General features: G+C 50.6%; 1 protein-coding gene across 2 annotated transcripts in view; it reads left to right on the top strand.

The window, feature by feature from the left end:
- LOC140387499 (WD repeat-containing protein 72-like) overlaps nucleotides 1–20,840 on the top strand; it is a 510,520-nt gene that overhangs the window by 68,264 nt on the left and 421,416 nt on the right. For both annotated transcript variants that reach the window (XM_072470674.1, XM_072470672.1), the window contains exons 9-10: nucleotides 14,099–14,280; nucleotides 14,921–15,023. In XM_072470674.1, coding sequence (XP_072326775.1) covers nucleotides 14,099–14,280; nucleotides 14,921–15,023 — 285 coding nt within the window. The remainder of the gene's footprint in view (nucleotides 1–14,098; nucleotides 14,281–14,920; nucleotides 15,024–20,840) is intronic.

The following is a 20,840-nucleotide window of genomic DNA, read 5'->3' as shown; positions in this document are numbered from 1 at the left end:
ATGCATATAAGGGTAAAGGCAAGGAGCTACTTCCATACTGGATCTTAACATGTCTCTGGCCAACACCACACTGACCAACGGTCTAGGTCATGTACCTTCTTGCATCACCATTTGGATGGTACTCTAGCCTAAGCCAGTCAGTCAGTCCCACATTAACCCGCTATGTACCGGACCCTGCTACTGCACTTCCTAACTCAACCTTGAATGTATTCAATGACCCACTGTTCTTTGGGCGAGCGAATTACAAAAATGAATGACCTACAGAGAGAATAAAGTTCTCCTTGTCTCGTCTTAGATGGGAGGCCCCTTATTTTGGAACAGTGCCCCCCTAGTTCACCCATGAGCACTGGGACACATCCTCGCTTAGCATCTACCCTGTCTTCCCCATCAGAATCTTTTAGGTTTCAAGATCATCTCTCATTCTTCGAAACACAATGGCTCAACCTTTCCTTATAAGTCAACCCCTTTGTCCCAGGAATCAACCGTATCAACTGCACCCAATTGCAGTACAGTTGGAGGAGCATCCTTTATCCAAAACCCTCAGGGTCAAACGCATTTTAGATTTCAGATCATTTTGGTTTTTGGATACCGTATATAATTACATTATAGTAGCCTAAGCCTCAGCTAGTTATTGTCTGAAGCAAATAAAATGACTGGAGAGTAAGATGTGTCACTCAGTAATAAATAAATCAAACAAATTCCCATTAAGGGGCAATTGAGCGTGGCCAATCCAACTAATCTTCATATTTTTGGGTTGTGAGGGCAGGCCCCCAACACCCCCCGCCCCCTACTCCCCATTCCCCCATACTCCCTGGGCTAGATTCTCTGCAGCCCGATGCCGAAATCGTGTCTGGCGCCAGGGCGGAGAATCCATTTTCACGCATGGAATTGGGACCGCCACCAGTTCCTCAATTCTCCGGCCCCCAAAAGCCGGGAAGTACGTCGTGCCGCATATCCCCCACCTGCGGCCATTGCTTGAGGCCCGCCCGGCTATTCTCCGCCCCATGACCGGCTGAGGTCCCAACGGCGTATTTCTAACATGGTCCCAGCCATCCGGAAAACTCGCGAGGCAGCTGCGGACTCAGTCCGCCACCGCCATGGTTGGGGGGGGGCGGGCCGATCGCAGGACAGTGGGGTCCTAATACGGGACTTTCCCTTTATTGTGCGGACGGTCCGAGTCGAACGCGCATTCAATCAGGGGCACTACTTCCGTGGTCCAGCTCCACGGTCTGAGTCTGCCATGCAGCACGGCGCGACCGCTGGAGGCCGCCGGTGTGTGCATGTGCGGCCTCTGACCCGGAGGTGCGGGGGGCTGTACAGCGGCCCCCTGCTAGCCCCCTGCAGGGCTGTGAATCTGTGGCTTTTTGACGCCAGTTTTTCTGGGACCCATTCTGGGGAGCACTACACAGTTTCTGATGCACATCAGGTGGCAGCAGGAACGCCCAGGCGAGACAGCAGTCGGAGGTCTGCTGGATCCCAAGACCCAGCTGGGTCCCAGTCAGATGCTGAGCCTCTGGACCAGGTTTACCCGGAGCTGATACAGTAGATAGGGTGCGGCCGTGTGATTCAGAGAGGGTTGTCAGTGACCCTCCAGCAGTTCCATATCATATTGGATGAATCCCAGAGCCTACGGGCGCAGGAGGTGACGCCGGCAATACGTGGCACCGAGGTCAACACTGCAGTAACCGTAGTGGAGAGCCTGGTGCACGACGTCGGCAGCATGAGTGGAGGTGTCCATGGCGTGGCTCAGTCGGTGATGGCCATGGCTGAGCGCCTCGACAGCGTGTCCCAGTCGCAGGGGCACTTATCCAAGTAGCAGGCGGATCTTTATTAGGCGCTGCGGAGCATGTACCAGTCTAAGGTGGGCATTGCTGACGCCCTCCAGAGCACGTCCCAGTCATTACGGGAGGTCTTCCAGTCCCATTGGGCATAGCCGAGATGCTGTAGAGCCTGGCTCGGTCGCTGGGGACATGTTCCAGTTGCAGTTGGGCATTTCCGGGACGCTCGAAAGCATGTCCCAGTCACTGAGGAGCATCGCCGAGGGCGTTGACACTGTGCTGCAGACATTGGGGAGCGGCCAGGGCTGGCAGAGTCAGATGATGCAAGGGCAGCTGGGCTTGATCCAGCTGCCCCTCTGTCACGAGTTGAATCCCAGGGCCCTATGGGCACCTACCGGGAGGAGGGGGCGCTGGGTGCTAACCTGGAACCGCCCTACTGAGTGGAGTCGGCGTCCACCCGCTCCCATGTGACCAACCCCGCTGACAGTGGTGCGTCTCAGAATCAGCACCCTGAACAGAGTGGCACAGTGGGGCATGTGCCGTTAGCAGTTGCGTCGGGGCCCTCCGATCCCAGAGGACGCCCACCAAGGGCATCGAGGGCCACGGGACGCGGTAGGCGGATGGCTACTCACCTCCTCGGATCCCAACAGCAGCCCTTCCGCCACCTTCACGTTTTTAAAAAGGAGTATTAATCGGTATCCATGTGACCATTTGCTGGAGGTGCCATTAAATAATGGGAGGCCGTTAAAGATTGTCCTTAAGTGGTGATTGTTAGTTTCTCGCCAAGTTACGACGGGATCCTGATTTCGCTAATGGGGCAGGCTGGGCCAGTTAGGTCGCAGTCAGATTGGCGCCCAACGCGGTTTTCAATTTTGGCCTCTCCTGTGATCAAAGACGCTCTTGCTTAAGCACAACACGTCCCTTAAATCGCGCACCTAAACCTCCTATGCTAAAGGCCATGAGATCAATAAGAAGTGCGGGTTTTTGGCATGTGTTCAGTTTTTGGATTTATGGATAAATGATGCTCAACCTGTGTATAGTTCCTTAAATAAGGAGAGCAAAATTGCCCCCAGTATTCTCATAACAAGACCTCCCTGCATTTATACTTCATCCCCCTCGCAATGAAGGCCAACATTCCATTTGCCTTCTTAATTACGTGCTGTAACTGCATACTAATCTATTGTGATTCACATATAAGGGCACCCAAATCTCTGGGTACTGCAGTATTCTGAAGTCCCTCTCCATTTGAATAATATTCCGTTTTTGTATTCTTCCTGCCAAAATGGATGACCTCACATTTTCCCACATTATACTCCATGTGTTAGATTTTTGCTCACTCACTTAATTGGCGGACTCCTTAAAATGCTCTTGCTCAGGAACTGCAATCCCTCGAAGTGGGAGGAGGGTCTTTTCAGGTGGGTGGAGTTCTAACTGAGCACAATTGGCCAACTAAACGGACAGCCAAATGATCGAGGTAATTGGATGAGAACCATACTCATTTGTGTTCTCCTCTCCATGGTGAAGCCCACGTGGCAGCAGGTCTGCTCCATGACCAAAGGGCCTCATAACATCAAGACATGACTTTGGACGTCCTCTGGTAGCCAGAGGCCTAGAAGGCCCGGTCCTGCTAAGGGTCTTCTGTTCAGATGTGGTGCACCTTCCTCGGCCTGATCCACTGGAGGCGATGGATGGGGTCAGTGAGAGAGGGACGTCAAGTGGCAAGGCACCCTTTGGGTGACCTGGGTAGATGCCCCAGGTACCTGGCTGGTCTTCCTGTTCCCTGTGGGTATGTGATGGCACCTCCCTGACTCCTTGAGGAGAAGGAGCACCTGGAGGGAGATCACGGTGCCCTGTCCCCCTCTCACATCGCCACTGCTGCACTGCACCAATGGCTGGAGCAAAGGATTGCAGGCCCATGCGTATATCTGCAGTCACTGTGCATTTTGCTGGACCAAGGTCTCCAAGACCCCTGCCTTTCAATAATAATAATAATCTTTATTAGTGTCACAAGTAGACTTACATAAACACTGAAATGAAGTTACTGTGAAAAGCCCGTTCCATGGAGGCAGCCAATCACTCGCATGCTGGAGCCACAACAAACTACAACACATGGACAGACTTCTCCAGCCTTTGGTCCAGTCTACTCATGGCCGCTGATATCTCTGCTTGATGTTCCCCTGACTGTTTCTCCATCTCTATCAGGTCCCTTATGGTCGTGTCCAGAGGTTCAGCATCTGCATGGGGCTGAGCATGGGCCAGGTCTCCAGTGGTACTCCGAGTGTCAGAGAGCTTAACTGTCACTTGCCTCAGCTATCTGTGGACCCATGTCAGTGGTGTGCTCACCAGATTGTCACCCCCGAGCCTACTCTATAACGTGCAACCCCCCCCCGAGGTGCATGTCTCCGGCAGGCGAACACCAAGTAGGTGCATCCTCTGAGGATCTGAGGCATCATCCTCAGACGTGGAACTGGGGCTAGATCTGTGCCTGGTGTCCCTTTTGGGCCTCTCGCCTTTCTTGCTGGTACCTGGAATGGAGAAAAGAAAGAGTTAGTGAATGCCTAAGCAGGCTCCTTAATTAGAGCAATGAGTTACTCTGTGGACATAGCTAACAACTGCAGACTGGAGGCATCCTCACTGGCATCCTGGAGGAGTTCTAATCATCTTCAGCATAGGCACGGTCCTGCTCCTCCCGGGCGAGCTCAGCAACTCCTCCTTGGAAGGGGTGAGGACTCGAATGTTCGGAATGCCACCTGCGGTTCTGGCCCGCTCCCTCCTGTTGTGCAGAAAGGCAGACGGTTTGATTATCATCCCAATAAGCAGTTTAGAAACATGCACACCTACTGAGCCCTCCCCAGTAAGTAGGTAATGAGCAGGTAGTACTGCAACTGATTGAACATTGAGAGCAGGAAGTGGTTGCCATCCATTCAGTGCACATGTCCCATCTACTGCTGATTCCTGCAACCCCATGTCTGATATCCCTGTTGTCACAACAATGGATTACAGCCCTGAATTACTTATGGGCTTTTTGAGTTTTTTTAAGGAAAGTGTATGTTTTTAAAAGAAATACAAAGCAAAGGCATTGAGCAAACTAATGTGCAGTGACCACTGTATTATTCCTTGTATCTGAATAAAGCTCATAGTCTTACAGTTGAAGAAGATGCTTTATTTCTTTGAGTTTGTTCTCTCTCCAGCGCTTAGACTATGTTACATCTGAGCTGCCTGTGTGTGTCCTGCTCACCAGTTGCCATTCCTGTGAAGAGAGAGAGACTACTTACTGTTTGTCTATATATATAGATACATCTCTAGTGCTCCCTCTAGCGTTTACTTAGTTGTAATGGATTTACCTTAACACCTTGTGTATTTACAGTGATGCATATCACTACATCTCCCCTTTTTTCGTTTTACATATTTTCTGTACTTTATTAAAGAAAATTGTACAACACAGGTAGATAAATGATGATATGTACAAGTTGTGATGATATTGATGATTATACAAAGCCAATTAATATTTATGAGTCCAATCTTAATTTAAAAATTTATGAGTCCAAACGTAATGAATTTGTACGGTTGAGTTGCTTTCTTATTCTGTTGTTGAAATGGTGATGTTGATGTTGTCATTTATTTGTGAACGACGTCAGTGTTCTTGTGTTTATGTAACCAAGAAGTCATCATGAGGTGTTTGAATGGTCAAATCACTTTGTTGTCTGATTTAGACTTTTTTTTCTATGCATGTGGTAGCGATTTTGTATGTCATCTTTGTTGTCTGACCTGGACTTTTTCCTGTGCTTGCGGTATTGATTCTGTATGTCATCTGCCTTGGAAGCTGGTTTGCTTGTTTGTTGTGGAGCAAATGTGAATTTGTGAGATTCGTTGTCATGCCATGGTATGTTTGTACTCTTGCCATCGGTTTGAGCTCTGCTGTTACATTGTCCTTCATGTGCAGAGTTGTACCATGTCGTACAAGTTGTTGTCTCATTGTCGTTGTTTTTGTCGTTTCTGTCTTTGTTGTTTCCGTTGTTGTTCTTGTTGCTTTTGTCATGCTTGTTGTTGCTGTTGTTGCCTTTGTTATGCTCCTTGTTGTTTTTGTTGTTGTTCTTGTAGTTTTTGTTGTCGTGCTTGTAGTTTTTGTTGTTATTCTTGTTGTGCTTCTTGTTTTTGTTCTTGTTGCATGTGGATAATTCGAGTCATTCTCAAAGTTATTTGTGTCTGTGTCCTTTGTGGTATCTGATGTTTCATTGAGCGTTTCTTCTTGAGGATTGTGGTAATGATCTGATGCATTGATCTTGGTGACATCAGTCATTTGTGGTTGATGTGATTCCTATTTTATTCCTTGGTGCTCCTCTTCTGGAGTCATTTCTGGTTCACTTGAATCATCATTGATTTCTTGGTGCTCCTCTTTTGGAGTCATTTCAGGTTCATTTGAATCATCTTTGATTTCTTGGTGCTCTTTTGGAGTAATTTCAGGTTCACTTGAATCATCTTTGGGTTTCTTGATGCTCCTCTTCTGGAGTCAAAATCTTCAAGATTTCATTTTCTTGTGGATAGGTTAGAGTAGATGAGGTTTTAATTGGCGTGGTCTCACTGGACTCAAGAGTAGTTTCACTTTGATTGTTGAGTGCCTCTGTACATACGAGCTGAGATCTGTCAGTCTCGCTGTGATCTTGCATATCTTGTATGGGAATTGTGATTTTTTTCGTCACTTGTCTCCCATACAGTGGGTAGACATTCAGTGTCTTCTTGTTGGTTATATGAGCTGGGTAGACTTTCATAGTCTTTTTGTTGTTCACATGAGCTTGGTAGACTTTCATAATCTGCTGCTGGTTGCTCAGATAAGGTTAATAGACCTTCATGGTCTTGTTCATGCATGGACTTCGCTATGGAGTCTTGATTTGCTTCCATTTTGGAGTCTGTCAACGAGCTCTCTGTGGAGGCTTGCATCGCTCTCTGTGTGGAGTCGTGCAGTGGTCTCTCTGTGGACTCGATCTGTACTCGCTGTGTGGCATCGTTTTCTTCTTGGGTATTTGACAGGTTGCTGCCATCCAATGTATCAATGATCTGCCATTGCATCATGGTATTGGATTCATCTACCATGAGTAGAGTTGTGTTGAACTTTTCAACCGTGGCGCTCATGCTTTAATGATCATCATATCCGAATAACTCAGCCATGTCTGAGTAGTATTCTTCGATAAACAAATCATCTTCTTTTGTTTCGGATTTGTTATTGCCCTCTTCATGTTCAATGAACAAATCATCTTCTTTGGTTTCGGATTTGTTATTGTGCTCTTCACTTTGGGTGGCGCAAGCTGCTTGTTCCAGGGTGCTGCGGAGGTTATTTTCAACTGCTGGTAGAAGTTCAGGCATTGTTCTGTCTTTCGAGGTGAAAAAATTGTGTTTTGTAGTTTTAAAACTTTTTTTCAATTTTCGGACATTTCCCCTTTAAGTGGGCGTGGTCTGGGGCCACTGACACCATGACACTCATGAAGTAAAGCATAGAAATCGATTGCACATGTGCAATCGATATTCCTTTACTATGCGCTTTTTTGTAGACCCCTCTTCGAGCTGTGCGTTCTTTTTGTTCAACTGCGCATGCGCAGATTGATTTGCTCCCAAAAAGTCTTTTTTCAATTGTGCGTGCGCGGCTGCCGTTTCCTGCGCATGCGCAGACCCAGATTTGCGTCTTTTCTTCCCCGGGCAGTTTAAAATGTTCTCAGACGCCATTTTGACTTCTGACCCGTGGAAAAGAACGTTTTTGCCATATTTTCTTGTTAAAAACTTAAAGTTATTTTTTTCTTGCAATCTGCACTTGTCAGTCGCGATTTCTAGCATTAAACCTTTCTGTTCTGATGATTGTTTGCGTTTCGCAACACTCATTCCCTGTGCAATTTGGTCTCTGAGCATTGAATATCTTAAAGCAGCATTGTTACTGGTGTTACAGTAATCTTCAATTTTTTAAAGTATTACTTCTAATTTGGTGTTGTCTTCACCTTTCAAGTAATTAAAGCAGTTATAGATTTCTCTAGCTTCATGTCCTGCTGGGAGAAGTGCTATTTTCATTTCTTCTGAGGCCGCGCTCAACTCATTAGCTACAATATACAGTTCGAACGTTTGTTTAAAGTTTTCCATCTATGACTTAAATTAGCAGTTGTTTTCAGCTGCGGTGGAGTTCCAACGAGTTGCATCGACTCAGTGAAGTCTCCCCATGTCCGAGTTTTCTTCTGTTTTCGATCGTGCTTTGTCTGCATCTTGTGTAACTTTTCTAGTAAGCGTTCTGAAGTCACCTGGTCCTGGTACCATGTATTATTCCTTGTGTCTGAATAAAACTCGTAGTCTTACAGTTGAAGAAGATGCTTTATTTCTATGAGTTTGTTCTCTCTCCAGCGCTTATACTATGTTACATCTGAGCTGCCTGTCTGTGCCCTGCTCACCAGCTGCCGTTCCTGTTTGTCTATGTATATATAAATCTCTGGTGCTCCCTCTAGTGGTTACTTAGTTGTAGTGTATTCACCTTAATCCCTTGTGTATATATAGTGATGCATATCGCTACAACCACTACGCGGATTCTGCTTGACTGACTAGTCCGGAGAGAACACGGAGTGCCGCATCAAAAGGCCGTCAAGGTATTCTTCAGGGAGAGACACTTGAAAGGAAAGGATGAAATGCAAAAGACTGAACGTTAATCCCTTGTTTTTGGGGAGATAATGAAGACTGATTGGCACATCTCAGCAGGTATCCAAAACCCACCTCCTGTCAAGTTATAACTCAGAATGTGGAATGGGCTGAGTTGAAAGAAAGAAAATGAATTCTGGACAAAATACGTGTTTGATTTCTTTTCCCTTCCAAGGTTTTTTAAAATAAATAAAACCCAATTATTTTTTTTCTCAATTAAGGGGCAATTTAGTGTGGCCAGTCCACCTAACCTGCACATCTTTGGGTTGTGGGGGTGAAACCCACGCAGACACGGGGAGAATGTGCAAACTCCACGCAGACAGTGATCCGGGGATGGGATCGAACCTGGATCCTCAGTGCCGTAGGCAGCAATGCTAACCACTGCACCACCGTGCACCCCCAGCTAGCTCAGACCTGATCTGTGTGTGATGGTGTGCTGGTGTCTGAGTGACAAAGAAACAAGAAGTAATTAGTCACCCTTGTAAAGACGAGCAGGCAAAGTCTGTCTCTGCGTGTCTGTCTGTGTGTGTGTGTGTGTCGGTGTGTCTGTCTGTATCTCTCTCTTCCTCTGTTGATGCAGGCAAGGCTCAGCAAAAGCCACATGCTAAAGGAAATAGGACAGTCTTTCAACCATCCTGGAGAACCCAATGTTTCCAAACTAATTGCTAAACTCCCAAAGTCAACTCTATTAGAATCACCCAACTTAACGGCTGCAACATACCACCATCACTGCTCACAGAAAAGCCAAGAATTGATTTGTATATTCTTTTAAACTTTTATTTGGACACTTAACTTATCATTTCTGATCTGTATGGGTGTGTTGCTTTTTTTATTATTATTCTCTGGTTTTAGTAACTAATAAACTTACTCATTCTCTGACTCAAGAAAGTCTAATTAAATTGGCTCCTTCTAATTGGCTCCTTCTGCCAGGCAAGAGGCCCTCCTGCTCCATCCGGTGAAACGGCTCCTCCTGCCTCTCCAGGATGGCCTGGAGGAGGACCTGTCGGGAGGTTTCGCTTAACTGCGGGGCCACATGAAGTCTGCTCTGCCATAATCTGGTTGACGCACAGTCCAGATCCCTGGCTTGCAGCGAGTGAATGTCTGTCTGGGTGTCTTTTAAATATGGCAATTCTGCATTCGACCAGATGAGACAGCGGCGAGGATAATGACGGGGACAGCAGCTTCCTGCCGGCCCCACCTTGAAAATCAATGAGCTCCTCGCCAATGCACATTTGAAATCCTGCCCCCAGCATGAATCGCTCTCACTTCCACGTTCGACACAGAATGGAAGAGTTTGACCAATATATCTGTATTCCTGATGCACGATCAATGATCACTAAGACGAGGTTGTAGTCCAACTGAAGGCTTTAATAAGCTAGATGTTTCCCCCAGCAACTCAGGTACAGAATGAAGGCTGCTGGGCAGCATGGGTTCTTATACCCCGCCTAGCAGGGCGGAGCTATCATACATTCTAACCAATAGAAAGCATGCAGTTTCCACCAATGGTGCTTTAGCCTATCAGGTACCGTAATACCTATAATACCACATTCACTCCCTGTTAAAAAAGAGTCTGGCGGGGGTGGTGACCTGAAACTACAAAACATGGCAACGTGATATAATTAATTATGGAGGTACCGTAATGCCTCCGTACAGTGTTTAGTAATTATTTACAATTCTGATGGCTATGTACATTTGATGGTTTATATTTACAGTTTACAATTAAAATGAAACAATCAGTCGACCGGGGACCCTGGTCGTCCTCTGTGATCATCGGAGCTTCGCTGGTGACTCCGGTGGAGGCTCGGGCGCCTGTGACTCCGGGAGCGTAGCTTTGATCTCCATGGCAGCTTCGGCACCCCTAGATGGCGCTGGTGGGGAAAACGGTTGACCTGGGAAGGGAGCGCCTGCGGGGGGCGTTGGTGGGTGGGGGGGCCTAGACGGGGCCGGCGGAAGGACCGATCCTCCTGTAAGGTGCTGCGGTGGAGGGGAGGGTGGGACTGGTGGCTGGAATGTGCGTGGATTTCCGGCGGGCGCCAGGTCCCGTAGGGAGACCGTATCTTGTCGGCCGTCGGGGTACGCCATGTAGGCGTACTGGGGGTTATCATGGAGCAGATGGACCCTCTCGACCAACAGGTCCGACTTGTGCGCCCGCACGTGTTTTCGGAGCAGGATGGGTCCGGGTGCTGCCAGCCAGGTCTTCCTAGGGAAGACAAGTAGACGGTCGTGGGGTGTCTGGTTGGTGGTCGTACAAAGCAGTGACCGGATGGAGTGGAGGGCATCCGGGAGGACTTCTTGCCAGCGGGAGACTGGGAGGTTCCTGGACCGTAGGGCCAGTAGGACGGTCTCCCTCTCTACCTGTCCGTTACCCCGGGGGTTGTAACTGGTCGTCCCGCTCGAGATGTTGCCCTTGCTGAGCAGGAATTGGCGCAGTTCGTCGCTCATAAAGGAGGACCCCCTATCACTGTGTATGTAAGCGGGGAACCCGAACAGTGCAAAGATGCAATGGAGGGCCTTGAAGACGGTGGTTGCAGTCATGTCGGGGATGGCGAATGGAAACCCAGAGTACGCATCGATCACGTTCAGGAAGTACGTGTTGCGGTCGGTGGAGGGGAGGGGGCCTTTGAACTCCATGCTGAGGCGTTCAAAGGGACGGGGAGCTTTTATCAGGTGCGCTTTCTCTGGTTGGTAGAAGTGCGGTTTGCACTCCGCGCAGATTTGGCTGTCCCTGGTGGCTGTCCTGACCTCCTCGATGGAGTAGGGCAGGTTGCGGGTCTTGACAAAATGGAAAAAGCGAGTGACCCCCTGGGTGGCAGAGGTCCTCGTGGAGGGCTCGGAGGCGGTCAACTTGTGCGGCGGGACAGGGCGTCAGGAGGCTCGTTTAGCTTCCCGGGACGATACAAGATCTCGTAGTTGTAGGTGGAGAGTTCGATCCTCCACCGCAAGATCTTGTCGTTTTTTATCTTGCCCACTGTGCATTATCAAACATTAAAGCAACCGACCGTTGGTCCGTGAGGAGAGTGAATCTCAGGTACAGAATGAAGGCTGCTGGGGCAGCATGGGTTCTTATACCCAGCCTAGCAGGGCGGAGCTATCATACATTCTAACCAATAGAAAGCATACAGTTTCTACCAATGGTGCTTTAGCCTATCAGGTACCGTAATACTTATAATACTACAATTCCTTTGTCGTCTCTTTGTATCCATCTCACACTTACTTTCCGGCCTATCTTTGTATCATCAGCCGTTTGGATAAAATACAGTCTGTACTTACCCAAACCATTAATATAGATTGCAAATAAATGACATCCCAGCACTGATCCCTCTGGCACCCTACTAGTTACAGTTTCCTTATTGAATGCCTTTGGAAATTCAAGTTAACTACGTCTACTGGTTCCCCTTTATCCATCCTACTTGTTGCATTCTCAAAGAACTTTGCATAGCCACTAGGCAGGATTCTCCGTCGGCCGATGCTGAAATCAGGACATGTGATTGGGCGGAGAATCTGTTTTGACGGTGAAGCCGTGGCAGGTGCCGGTTTCATGCCAAATCGCAATTCTCCGTCGCTGTGACATCACCGACAGTGCATTCCAGAACGCACGTACAGTAAACGCCATTGGCATATCATTAGCAGGCCTGACTCGGTATTCCTCTGGGCCTCCGGGATACTCCGCCTCCACTGGGGCGAATTACCGATGGCAAAGTTCACTTGGGCCTTTGAAAATCGTGAAACAGGTGCCGTGGCTGGTGAGGGAGAGAGAGGGGACATTGCCATAGTTTGCTGACAGCTATGCTGCTGGCTAGGGGGCTTCTGCCAGGGCTGTAGCGAGGTGTGGCCAGGAGGTGGGCTGTGGGTCGGGGTGAACGGAAACGGAACGCCATTGCCGCAGCCTGCATGGCAGCCATGCAGCTGCGCATGCCGCTGACTGCCCACTGTGACCTTAGGGCCACAGGTCGTAAGGGTGTCCCCCCCAAGTGGGATGGGCTCACTCCAGTTCAACCAGTGCCAATTTCTTGGCTGGGATGAGTGTGTGTAGGGGACTGCAATATGGATATGCGGCTGCAGCTTGTCAGCCTCCTGTGTGTCAATCACGGACCCGGCAAATCCCGCACCATTTCTCATTGGAATGGATTGTGTTCCACGCGATGTCGGTGCTCGCCCCTCCACTGTTGCTCAATCTGTCCAGGTGCGGCCCCAGTTTTGCTGTTGTGGAAGTCAACGAATCCTGCCCCGGGGTCAGCACCTTGTCTCAGGAATGGAGAATTGCGCCGACAATTCCTGGCCTGTGGTGCTTTCCCACATCCTTCATTCTGCCATAGTCAACTGTGCCTTCAGCTGCCTTGACCCCAAACTGTGGACATTTCCTCCTAAAGCTCCCTCTCCTTCAAATCTATCTCTTTGGCTGATCTTTCAGTCACCTGTCCTAATTTACGTTTTATTGTTTCGTGGAACGTGGACATCACTGGCAAGTTCAGCATTTATTTCCCATCACCTAATTTCCCTTGTATTGAGTGGCGCACTCGGCCAACGCAGGGGGCAATTGAGAGTCAAAAGCTGAGGATCTGGGGCAAAATTCTCCGGAAACGGCACGATGTCCGCCGACTGGCGCCCAAAACGCCGCAAATCAGATGGGCATCGCGCCGCCCCAAAGGTGCGGAATGCTCCGCACCTTTGGGGGCCGAGCCCCAACATTGAGGGGCTAGGTCGGCGCCGGACGGATTTCTGCCCCGCCAGCTGGCGGAAAAGGCCTTTGGTGCCCCGCCAGCTGGCGCGGAAATGACATCTCTGGGCGGCGCATGCGCGGGTGCGTCAGCGGCCGCTGACAGCATTCCCGCGCATGCGCAGTGGAGGGAGTCTCTTCCGCCTCTGCCATGGTGGAGACCGTGGCGGAGGCGGAAGGGAAAGAGTGCCCCCACGGCACAGGCCCGCCCGCGGATCGGTGGGCCCCGATCGTGGGCCAGGCAACCGTGGGGGCACCCCCTGGGGCCAGATCACCCCGCGCCCCCCCCAGGACCCCGGAGCCTGCCTGCGCCGCCTTGTCCCGCCGGTAAGGTAGGTGATTTAATTTACGCCGGCGGGACAGGCATTTTAGCGGCGGGACTTCGGCCCATCCGGGCCGGAGAATCGAGCGGGGTGGGGGGGGGGGGGGGGGGGCCGCCAACCGGCGCGGCGCGATTCCCGCCCCCGCCGAATCTCCGGTGCCGGAGACTTCGGCAACCGGCGGGGGCGGGATTCACGCCAGCCCCCGGCGATTCTCCGACCCGGCGGGGGGTCGGAGAATTTCGCCCCTGGAGTCACATGTAGACCAGACCGGGTAACGATGGGAGTTTCCCTTCCCGAAAGGACATGGGTTTTTACAAAAATTGATGATAGTTTCATGGTCACCACCTCTGAGATTAGCTTTCAATTCTAGATTTTATTAATTGAATTTAAATTCCACTAGCTGCCATATTGGTTATCTGCAGAGCATTATCCTGTTCCAGTGGGTTCCTATCCATTGATATTACCAATACACCACCGGCTCGCTGCCCATGTTTGTCTGCTTATGCTGCTGTGAAGTGTCATGGGATGTTTTACAATATTTTAGGTGCTCTATAGAGGCTGTTTTGATATGTTTTTCCTTGTGAACGTCTTATTTTCTTTTTGCCCTCCTGCAGGTTTTCGATTATTGTGACTTTTCACTGCTGTGCTTTGTGAACAGCAGTCATGGTCACCAGTGGACTGGTGGGGAGGTGTTGGCTGCAAACAAAATAATCATCTGGACTGAGAATGGGCACGGCTACATTTACCAGCTGCCCGACAGGTGGGGCCAGCTGGGCAAACCACGTGAAAAGTTCAGGTAAGGCGCAAGCGTTGGGTTTTCCATTCGCTTCGCAGCAAGAAAATCCCAGCATGTCACCAATGCTTAAAAAAAAGAGACCAGTGCAAACAAAGGCTTCCCAGAGTGGGACGTTGGCCAGGAAGCAGGCAGCTGTGCATGTTGTCTCGCACAGTGGGAGCCTAAAGAACGAGAGTAATCGGGCAGAATGTGCGGCCGCAGTGGTGAGGAGGAACTTTAATAAGTCAAGGCAATTCATTTTATTAACATGAGAAAGAATCCTCCTGACGCTGCACGAAAAGTAATAGTCGTTCAGGGGGGCAAACTGGGTAATTTAAAAAGTGTGTTTTGAGTCACTGAAAATTTGTTTTGAGGTCTAGGTAGATATAGGGGTTGGAACCAATGTACAATGTTGGCGACATTTGCGTTGACATATATTCCTGAACCTTCATTGTTTGCAATTTCAGTGACAGCCCACTCCACTCTAGGTTATGGAGAAATGCTTTTGAAACAGGTTTGTTAATATCACAGATGCCGTGTGTGATTTCAACTTGTTCGCCTTTCCCGGGTAAAAAGTCACAAATCCTTTTGGCTTTATTTGTGTTCAGCAGCAAATCCCCTTCTCAGTTCCCGAACAGTAAATTCTTCAATGTCTTCACAGCAGCCTGTTCAAAGCCGGCATTTTCACTTCCCATGGATATTCATCAAGTGAAACTGTTTCACCTCGCCTGCTCTGCTATACGTCGAACGAAGCTAGCAGTAAGGTAATGCGCATTTTTGAAGATCCAATGTTCAATGTTAAATTCTAATGAGTTTAAGGACTGAAGCCAATTAAAATGGTTGCCAAGTTACATTTAGTTTTACACCTACATAGATAGGCCTTTTAGTCTTGAGCTACCTGGACAGAGAATTCCTCAAGCCACTTTTTGAAAAGACAATGGGGTGGAGTTGCATAAGATGGGCACGATTCTCCAGAAAACCTCTATGCGCTGTAGCGAGCTGGAAGTGCCGCGAGTTTCCTGGTGCTCGGCCCAGCGAGGCCGGCAACGCTATTCAACTTTGATTGGTCCACTTAACGAGGCCTCATGGGCTTCCTGCCCCGAATGCCAGCTCACCAGCTGATTCACCGGCACCGCGTTCGCCAGCCCACCCCCCCCCCCCCCCACTAACAACGTTGAGCAGTACTTAAGCTGCACTTACTCAGCCAACCCCAGCCAGCTCGCAAAAATGGCGCCGAGGAGACCGGCCCCAAGATTCGGGGCTGCTGACCTGGGGGAGCTCCTGGACACGGTGGAGGCCAGGAGGGATGTCCTGTTCCTCCGATGTCCCGCAGGGTGAGCCACAAGACAGCCAGTGCTGCCTGGGACAAGGTGGCGGCAGCAGTGGAGAGCCTGCTGCATGGTGTCGGCACCATGAGTGGAGGTGTCCAAGGCGTCGTGCACTCAGTAACAGTCATGGCTGAGGGTCTCGACAGTATGTCTGCCTTACTGGGGGACGTCACCCAGCACCAGGCCGACCTTGATGAGGTTCTATCTTAAAAAATAATCTTTATTGTCACAAATAGGCTGACATTAACACTGCAATGAAATTACTGTGAAAAGCCCCTAGATACCACACTGAGGCGCCTGTTTGGAGACACAGAGGGCGTCGGCACGATGGTGCAGACCACGGGGAACCGCCAGGGCTGGCAGAGCCAGGTGGTGCCGGGGCAGCCGGGGCCTGAACCAGCTGCCCCTCCGTCCTAAGATGGACCCCAGGGCCCTAAGGGCACCAATGAGGAGGAGGAGGTGCCGGCTGCCAACCGGACCTGCCCCATAGAGTGGAGGCGGTGGGCACCAGCTCCCCTGAGTTCCACCCGTCCGATGAAGCCACGTCTCGAGGTCAGCACACGGGACAGGGCAGCATAGCTGTGCATGTGCTGCAGACAAGTGAGCTGGCAGTGGGGTATTGTAAGCACATTAAACTCCTTTTTGTACAACCATTATGATGCCTCTGTCACATTATTCCGCAATGCGGACCGACCTCCGAACCCTTGGCCCATCTCTCCAGGCATCCATCCCTCCCAATGGCAACCACCCACCCTCCGGCCGTGGACATGTCCCCAGAGCTGTGCCCCATCCGCTGGGTGTTCGGATGTTGGCAGCTGCGTGTGTGGTGTTGCCTCCCACAGTGTTCAAGCACAGTGTCCCGGCATCAAGATGTGATTGGGATGCTAGGCAATGACTCCCACATGCTACATGGCCCACCCATCCATGGGAATCCACTTGGCATGTGTGAAGTGCTCACTTAACCACGATTACCAATTCCCTATCAGCAATAGCCAGAGGCCGCGCAGCCAGAGGCCGCGGCAGTCAGGGGGGGTGCGGGTATGGGTGATCGGTGGGGCAGACGGACGGAGACAAGGGCTGGCATGGTTACACACGATCCAAGGGTTGACATGGTGGTGCCGCGAACAGTAGTCCCCGGTCACCCCAGCAGCTCCTCCCCACCCCACCCTCGTTGTGGACCACCCCTGCGGAGGGTCCCCACCCCCAGCCAAGCTCCCCACCCCCTCCCCCGCCAAGCACTGGGGTGGTAACCCCAGTGCTGCCGCACTCTTTGCCTGTGAGCAAAGATGACTACTCACCTTGCTCCCCACAGAAGCCCTTCGACCAGGTTCACATTTTTAAAAAGGAGTACTAATTGGTGCCAGCGTGAGCACTTGACAGGAGGCCGTTGGATATGGGGTCGCTCTCATTGATTGTAAGAAAATCGGGCTTAAATGGTGATAATTGGTTTTGCTCCACGCTAGGACAAGATCCCGATTTTGCTATGGGAGCGGGCCATCGCAACGTGTTTGGCGCATGGCGCGGATGTCATTTTTGGCCTCTACCTCAATTCACCGGCCTCGTTACGCTTGAGCGAGAGCGCAATGAAGCCGGTGAATCATAGTGCCAGAATACATTTGTACAACATTTCTTTTTTAAAAAAAAATATTTTATTCAAATTTTTCGGCCAAACAAAACAGTACAAAGGTTTTTCCCTTTTTTACAACAATAAAACAATATGAATAACAGTGACCGTTTTTAACAAATAAATAAATAATATACAAACTAAATGGCAACCGCCGTAACAAAAATAATAGCTCTCCCAAATAATAAACTCAAGCAATCCAATATACATAACCAAGTACAAATATCTATACAAAAACACCCCTGAGGACCCCCCCTCCCCCCCCTCCCCCCCCTCCCCCCCCCCCCCCCCCCCCTTCCCCCTGGGTTGCTGCTGCTACTTTCCCATTTCCTTTATCGTTCTGCGAGGTAGTTAATGAACGGTCGCCACCGCCTGGTGAACCCTTGAGCCGAACCCCTTAGTGCAAACTTTATCCGTTCTAGTTTTATAAACCCTGCCATGTTGTTTATCCAGGTCTCCACGCCCGGGGGTTTGGCTTCCTTCCACATAAGCAATATCCTTCGCCGGGCTACTAGAGACGCAAAGGCCAAAACATCAGCCTCTCTCGCCTCCTGCACTCCCGGCTCTTCTGCAACCCCAAATATAGCCAACCCCCAGCTTGGCTCGACCCGGACCCCCACCACCTTCGAAAGCACATTCGCCACCCCCACCCAGAACCCCTGCAATGCCGGGCATCACCAAAACATGTGGGTGTGGTTTGTTGGGCTCCTCGAGCATCTCCCACACCTATCCTTGACCCCAAAAAATTTACTGAGCCTTGCTCCGGTCATATGCGCCCTGTGCAAAACCTTGAATTGTATCAGGCTAAGACTGGCGCACGAGGACGACGAGTTTACCCTACGTAGGGCATCTGCCCACAGCCCCTCTTCGATCTCTTCCCCCAGCTCTTCTTCCCATTTTCCCTTCAGCTCATCCACCATGATCTCCCCCTCGTCCCTCATTTCCCTATATATATCCGACACCCTACCATCCCCCACCCATGTCCCTGAGATCACTCTATCCTGAATCTCCTGCGTCGGGAGCTGCAGGAATTCCCTCCCCTGTTGCCTCGCAAAAGCCCTCAGTTGCATGTACCAAAATGCATTCCCTTGGGGCAACCCATATTTTTCCGTCAGCGCTCCCAGACTCGCAAACGTCCCGTCTAAGAACAGATCCCTCAGTTGCACAATCCCAGCTCTCTGCCATGCTCTAAATCCCCCATCTATTCTCCCCGGGACAAACCTATGATTATTCCTTATCGGGGACCGCACCGAGGCTCCCGTCATTCCCCTATGCCGCCTCCACTGCCCCCAAATTTTCAGTGTTGCCACCACCACTGGACTTGTGGTGTATTTCTTCGGGGAGAACGGCAACGGCACCGTCGCCAGTGCTTGAGGACGCCATGTCCAATCTCTTCCACGCCGCTCCCTCCCCTTCTCCCATCCACTTACACACCATTGAGATATTGGCGGCCCAATAGTACTCACTTAAGCTCGGTAGTGCCAGTCCCCCCCTATCCCTGCTACGCTGCAAAAACCCCCTCCTCACTCTCGGGGTCTTCCCAGCCCACACAAAACGCGTGACACTTTTCTCGATTTTCTTGAAAAAAGCCTTCGTAACCATCACCGGGAGGCACTGAAACACAAAAAGGAATCTCGGGAGGACTACCATTTTGACCGCCTGCACCCTACCCACCAGTGACGGGCACCATGTCCCATCTCTTAAAATCCTCCTCCATCTGTTCCACCAATCGTGTTAGATTTAGCCTATGTAAGGTTCCCCAACTCCTGGCTATCTGAATCCCTAAGTACCGGAAATCTCTTGTTACCTTCCTCAGCGATAAATCATCTATTCCCCTACTCTGCTCCCCCGGATGCACCACAAACAACTCACTCTTCCCCATATTCAATTTGTACCCCGAGAATTCCCCAAACTCCCTGAGTGTCTGCATTATCTCAGGCATCCCCTCCACTGGGTCCGCAACATACAGCAATAAATCATCTGCATACAATGATACCCGGTGTTCTTCTCCTCCCCTGAGTACACCCCTCCACTTCCTAGAGCCGCTCAATGCTATGGCCAGGGGCTCATTTGCCAATGCAAACAGTAACGGAGACAGGGGGCACACCTGCCTCGTCCCTCTATAAAGACGGAAGTAGTCAGACCCCTGCCTGTTCGTGATCACACTTGCCACCGGGACCCTATATAGCAGCTGTACCCATCCAATAAACCCTTCTCCAAACCCAAATCTCCTCAGCACTTCCCACAGGTAGTCCCACTCCACTCTGTCGAATGCTTTCTCGGCGTCTATCGCCACCACTATCTCCGCCTCCCCCTCTGGTGGGGGCATCATCATCACCCCTAGCAGCCTCCGTATGTTCGTGTTCAGCTGTCTCCCCTTAACGAACCCAGTTTGATCCTCGTGGACCACCCCTGGGACACAATCCTCTATCCTCGTCGCCATCACCTTGGCCAGGAGCTTAGCATCTACGTTCCAAAGGGAAATGGGCCTGTAGGACCCACACTGCAGCGGGTCTTTTCCCTTCTTCAAAAGTAACGATATCGTCGCCTCCGACATAGTCGGGGGCAGCTTCCCCCTTTCCCTGGCCTCATTAAAGGTTCTCGTCAAAAGCGGGGCCAGTAGGTCCATATATTTCCTATAAAATTCCACCGGGAACCCATCCGGTCCCGGGGCCTTCCCCGCCTGCATGCTCCCAATCCCCTTTATCACCTCCTCCACCTCAATCTGTGCTCCCAGTCCCGCCCTCTCCTGCTCCTCCACCTTCGGGAATTTCAGCTGATCCAGGAAATGCAGTCCCTCCTCCGGTGCCTCTGCATATTGCCTGTCCACCCTCAGAAGTTCTCTCAACAATCGCTCCCTTTCTTTACTCTCTTGCTTCCCTTTATGTGCCCTTATTGATATCAGTTCCCCTCTGACCACCGCCTTCAACGCCTCCCAGACCACTCCCACCTGAACCTCTCCGTTGTCATTAAGCTCCAAGTACCTTTCGATACACCCCCTCACCCTTAGACATACCCCCTCATCTGCCAATAAGCCCATATCCATTCTCCAGAGTGGGTGCTGTTCTTTTTCCTCTCCTACCTCCAGATCTACCCAATGTGGAGCATGGTCCGAGATGGCTATGGCCGTATACTCCGTCCCTGTCACCTTCGGGATCAGTGCCCTTCCCAGGACAAAAACGCCTATCCGTGAATATACCTTGTGAACATGGGAGAAAAATGAGAACTCCTTACTCCTAGGCCTAATAAATCTCCAGGGGTCTACTCCTCCCATCTGCTCCATGAAGTCCTTAAGCACCTTGGCCGCTGCCGGCCTCCTCCCGGTCCTGGACCTCGACCGGTCCAGCCCTGGATCAAGCACTGCATTGAAGTCTCCCCCCATTACCAACTTTCCCGCCTCCAGGTCTGGGATACGCCCCAACATACGCCTCATGAAGTTTGCATCATCCCAGTTCAGGGCGAATACGTTCACCAGAACCACTGCCTCCCCTTGCAACCTGCCACTCACCATCACGTATCTACCCCCACTGTCCGCCGCTATGGTCTTTGCCTCAAACAGTACCCGTTTCCCCACTAAAATAGCCACCCCCCTATGCTTCGCATCTAAACCTGAATGAAACACCTGTCCC

This window comes from Scyliorhinus torazame, chromosome 12, assembly GCF_047496885.1.
Source record: "Scyliorhinus torazame isolate Kashiwa2021f chromosome 12, sScyTor2.1, whole genome shotgun sequence".
NCBI lineage: Eukaryota > Metazoa > Chordata > Chondrichthyes > Carcharhiniformes > Scyliorhinidae > Scyliorhinus > Scyliorhinus torazame.
This window is presented reverse-complemented; position numbering and strand designations above follow the sequence as displayed.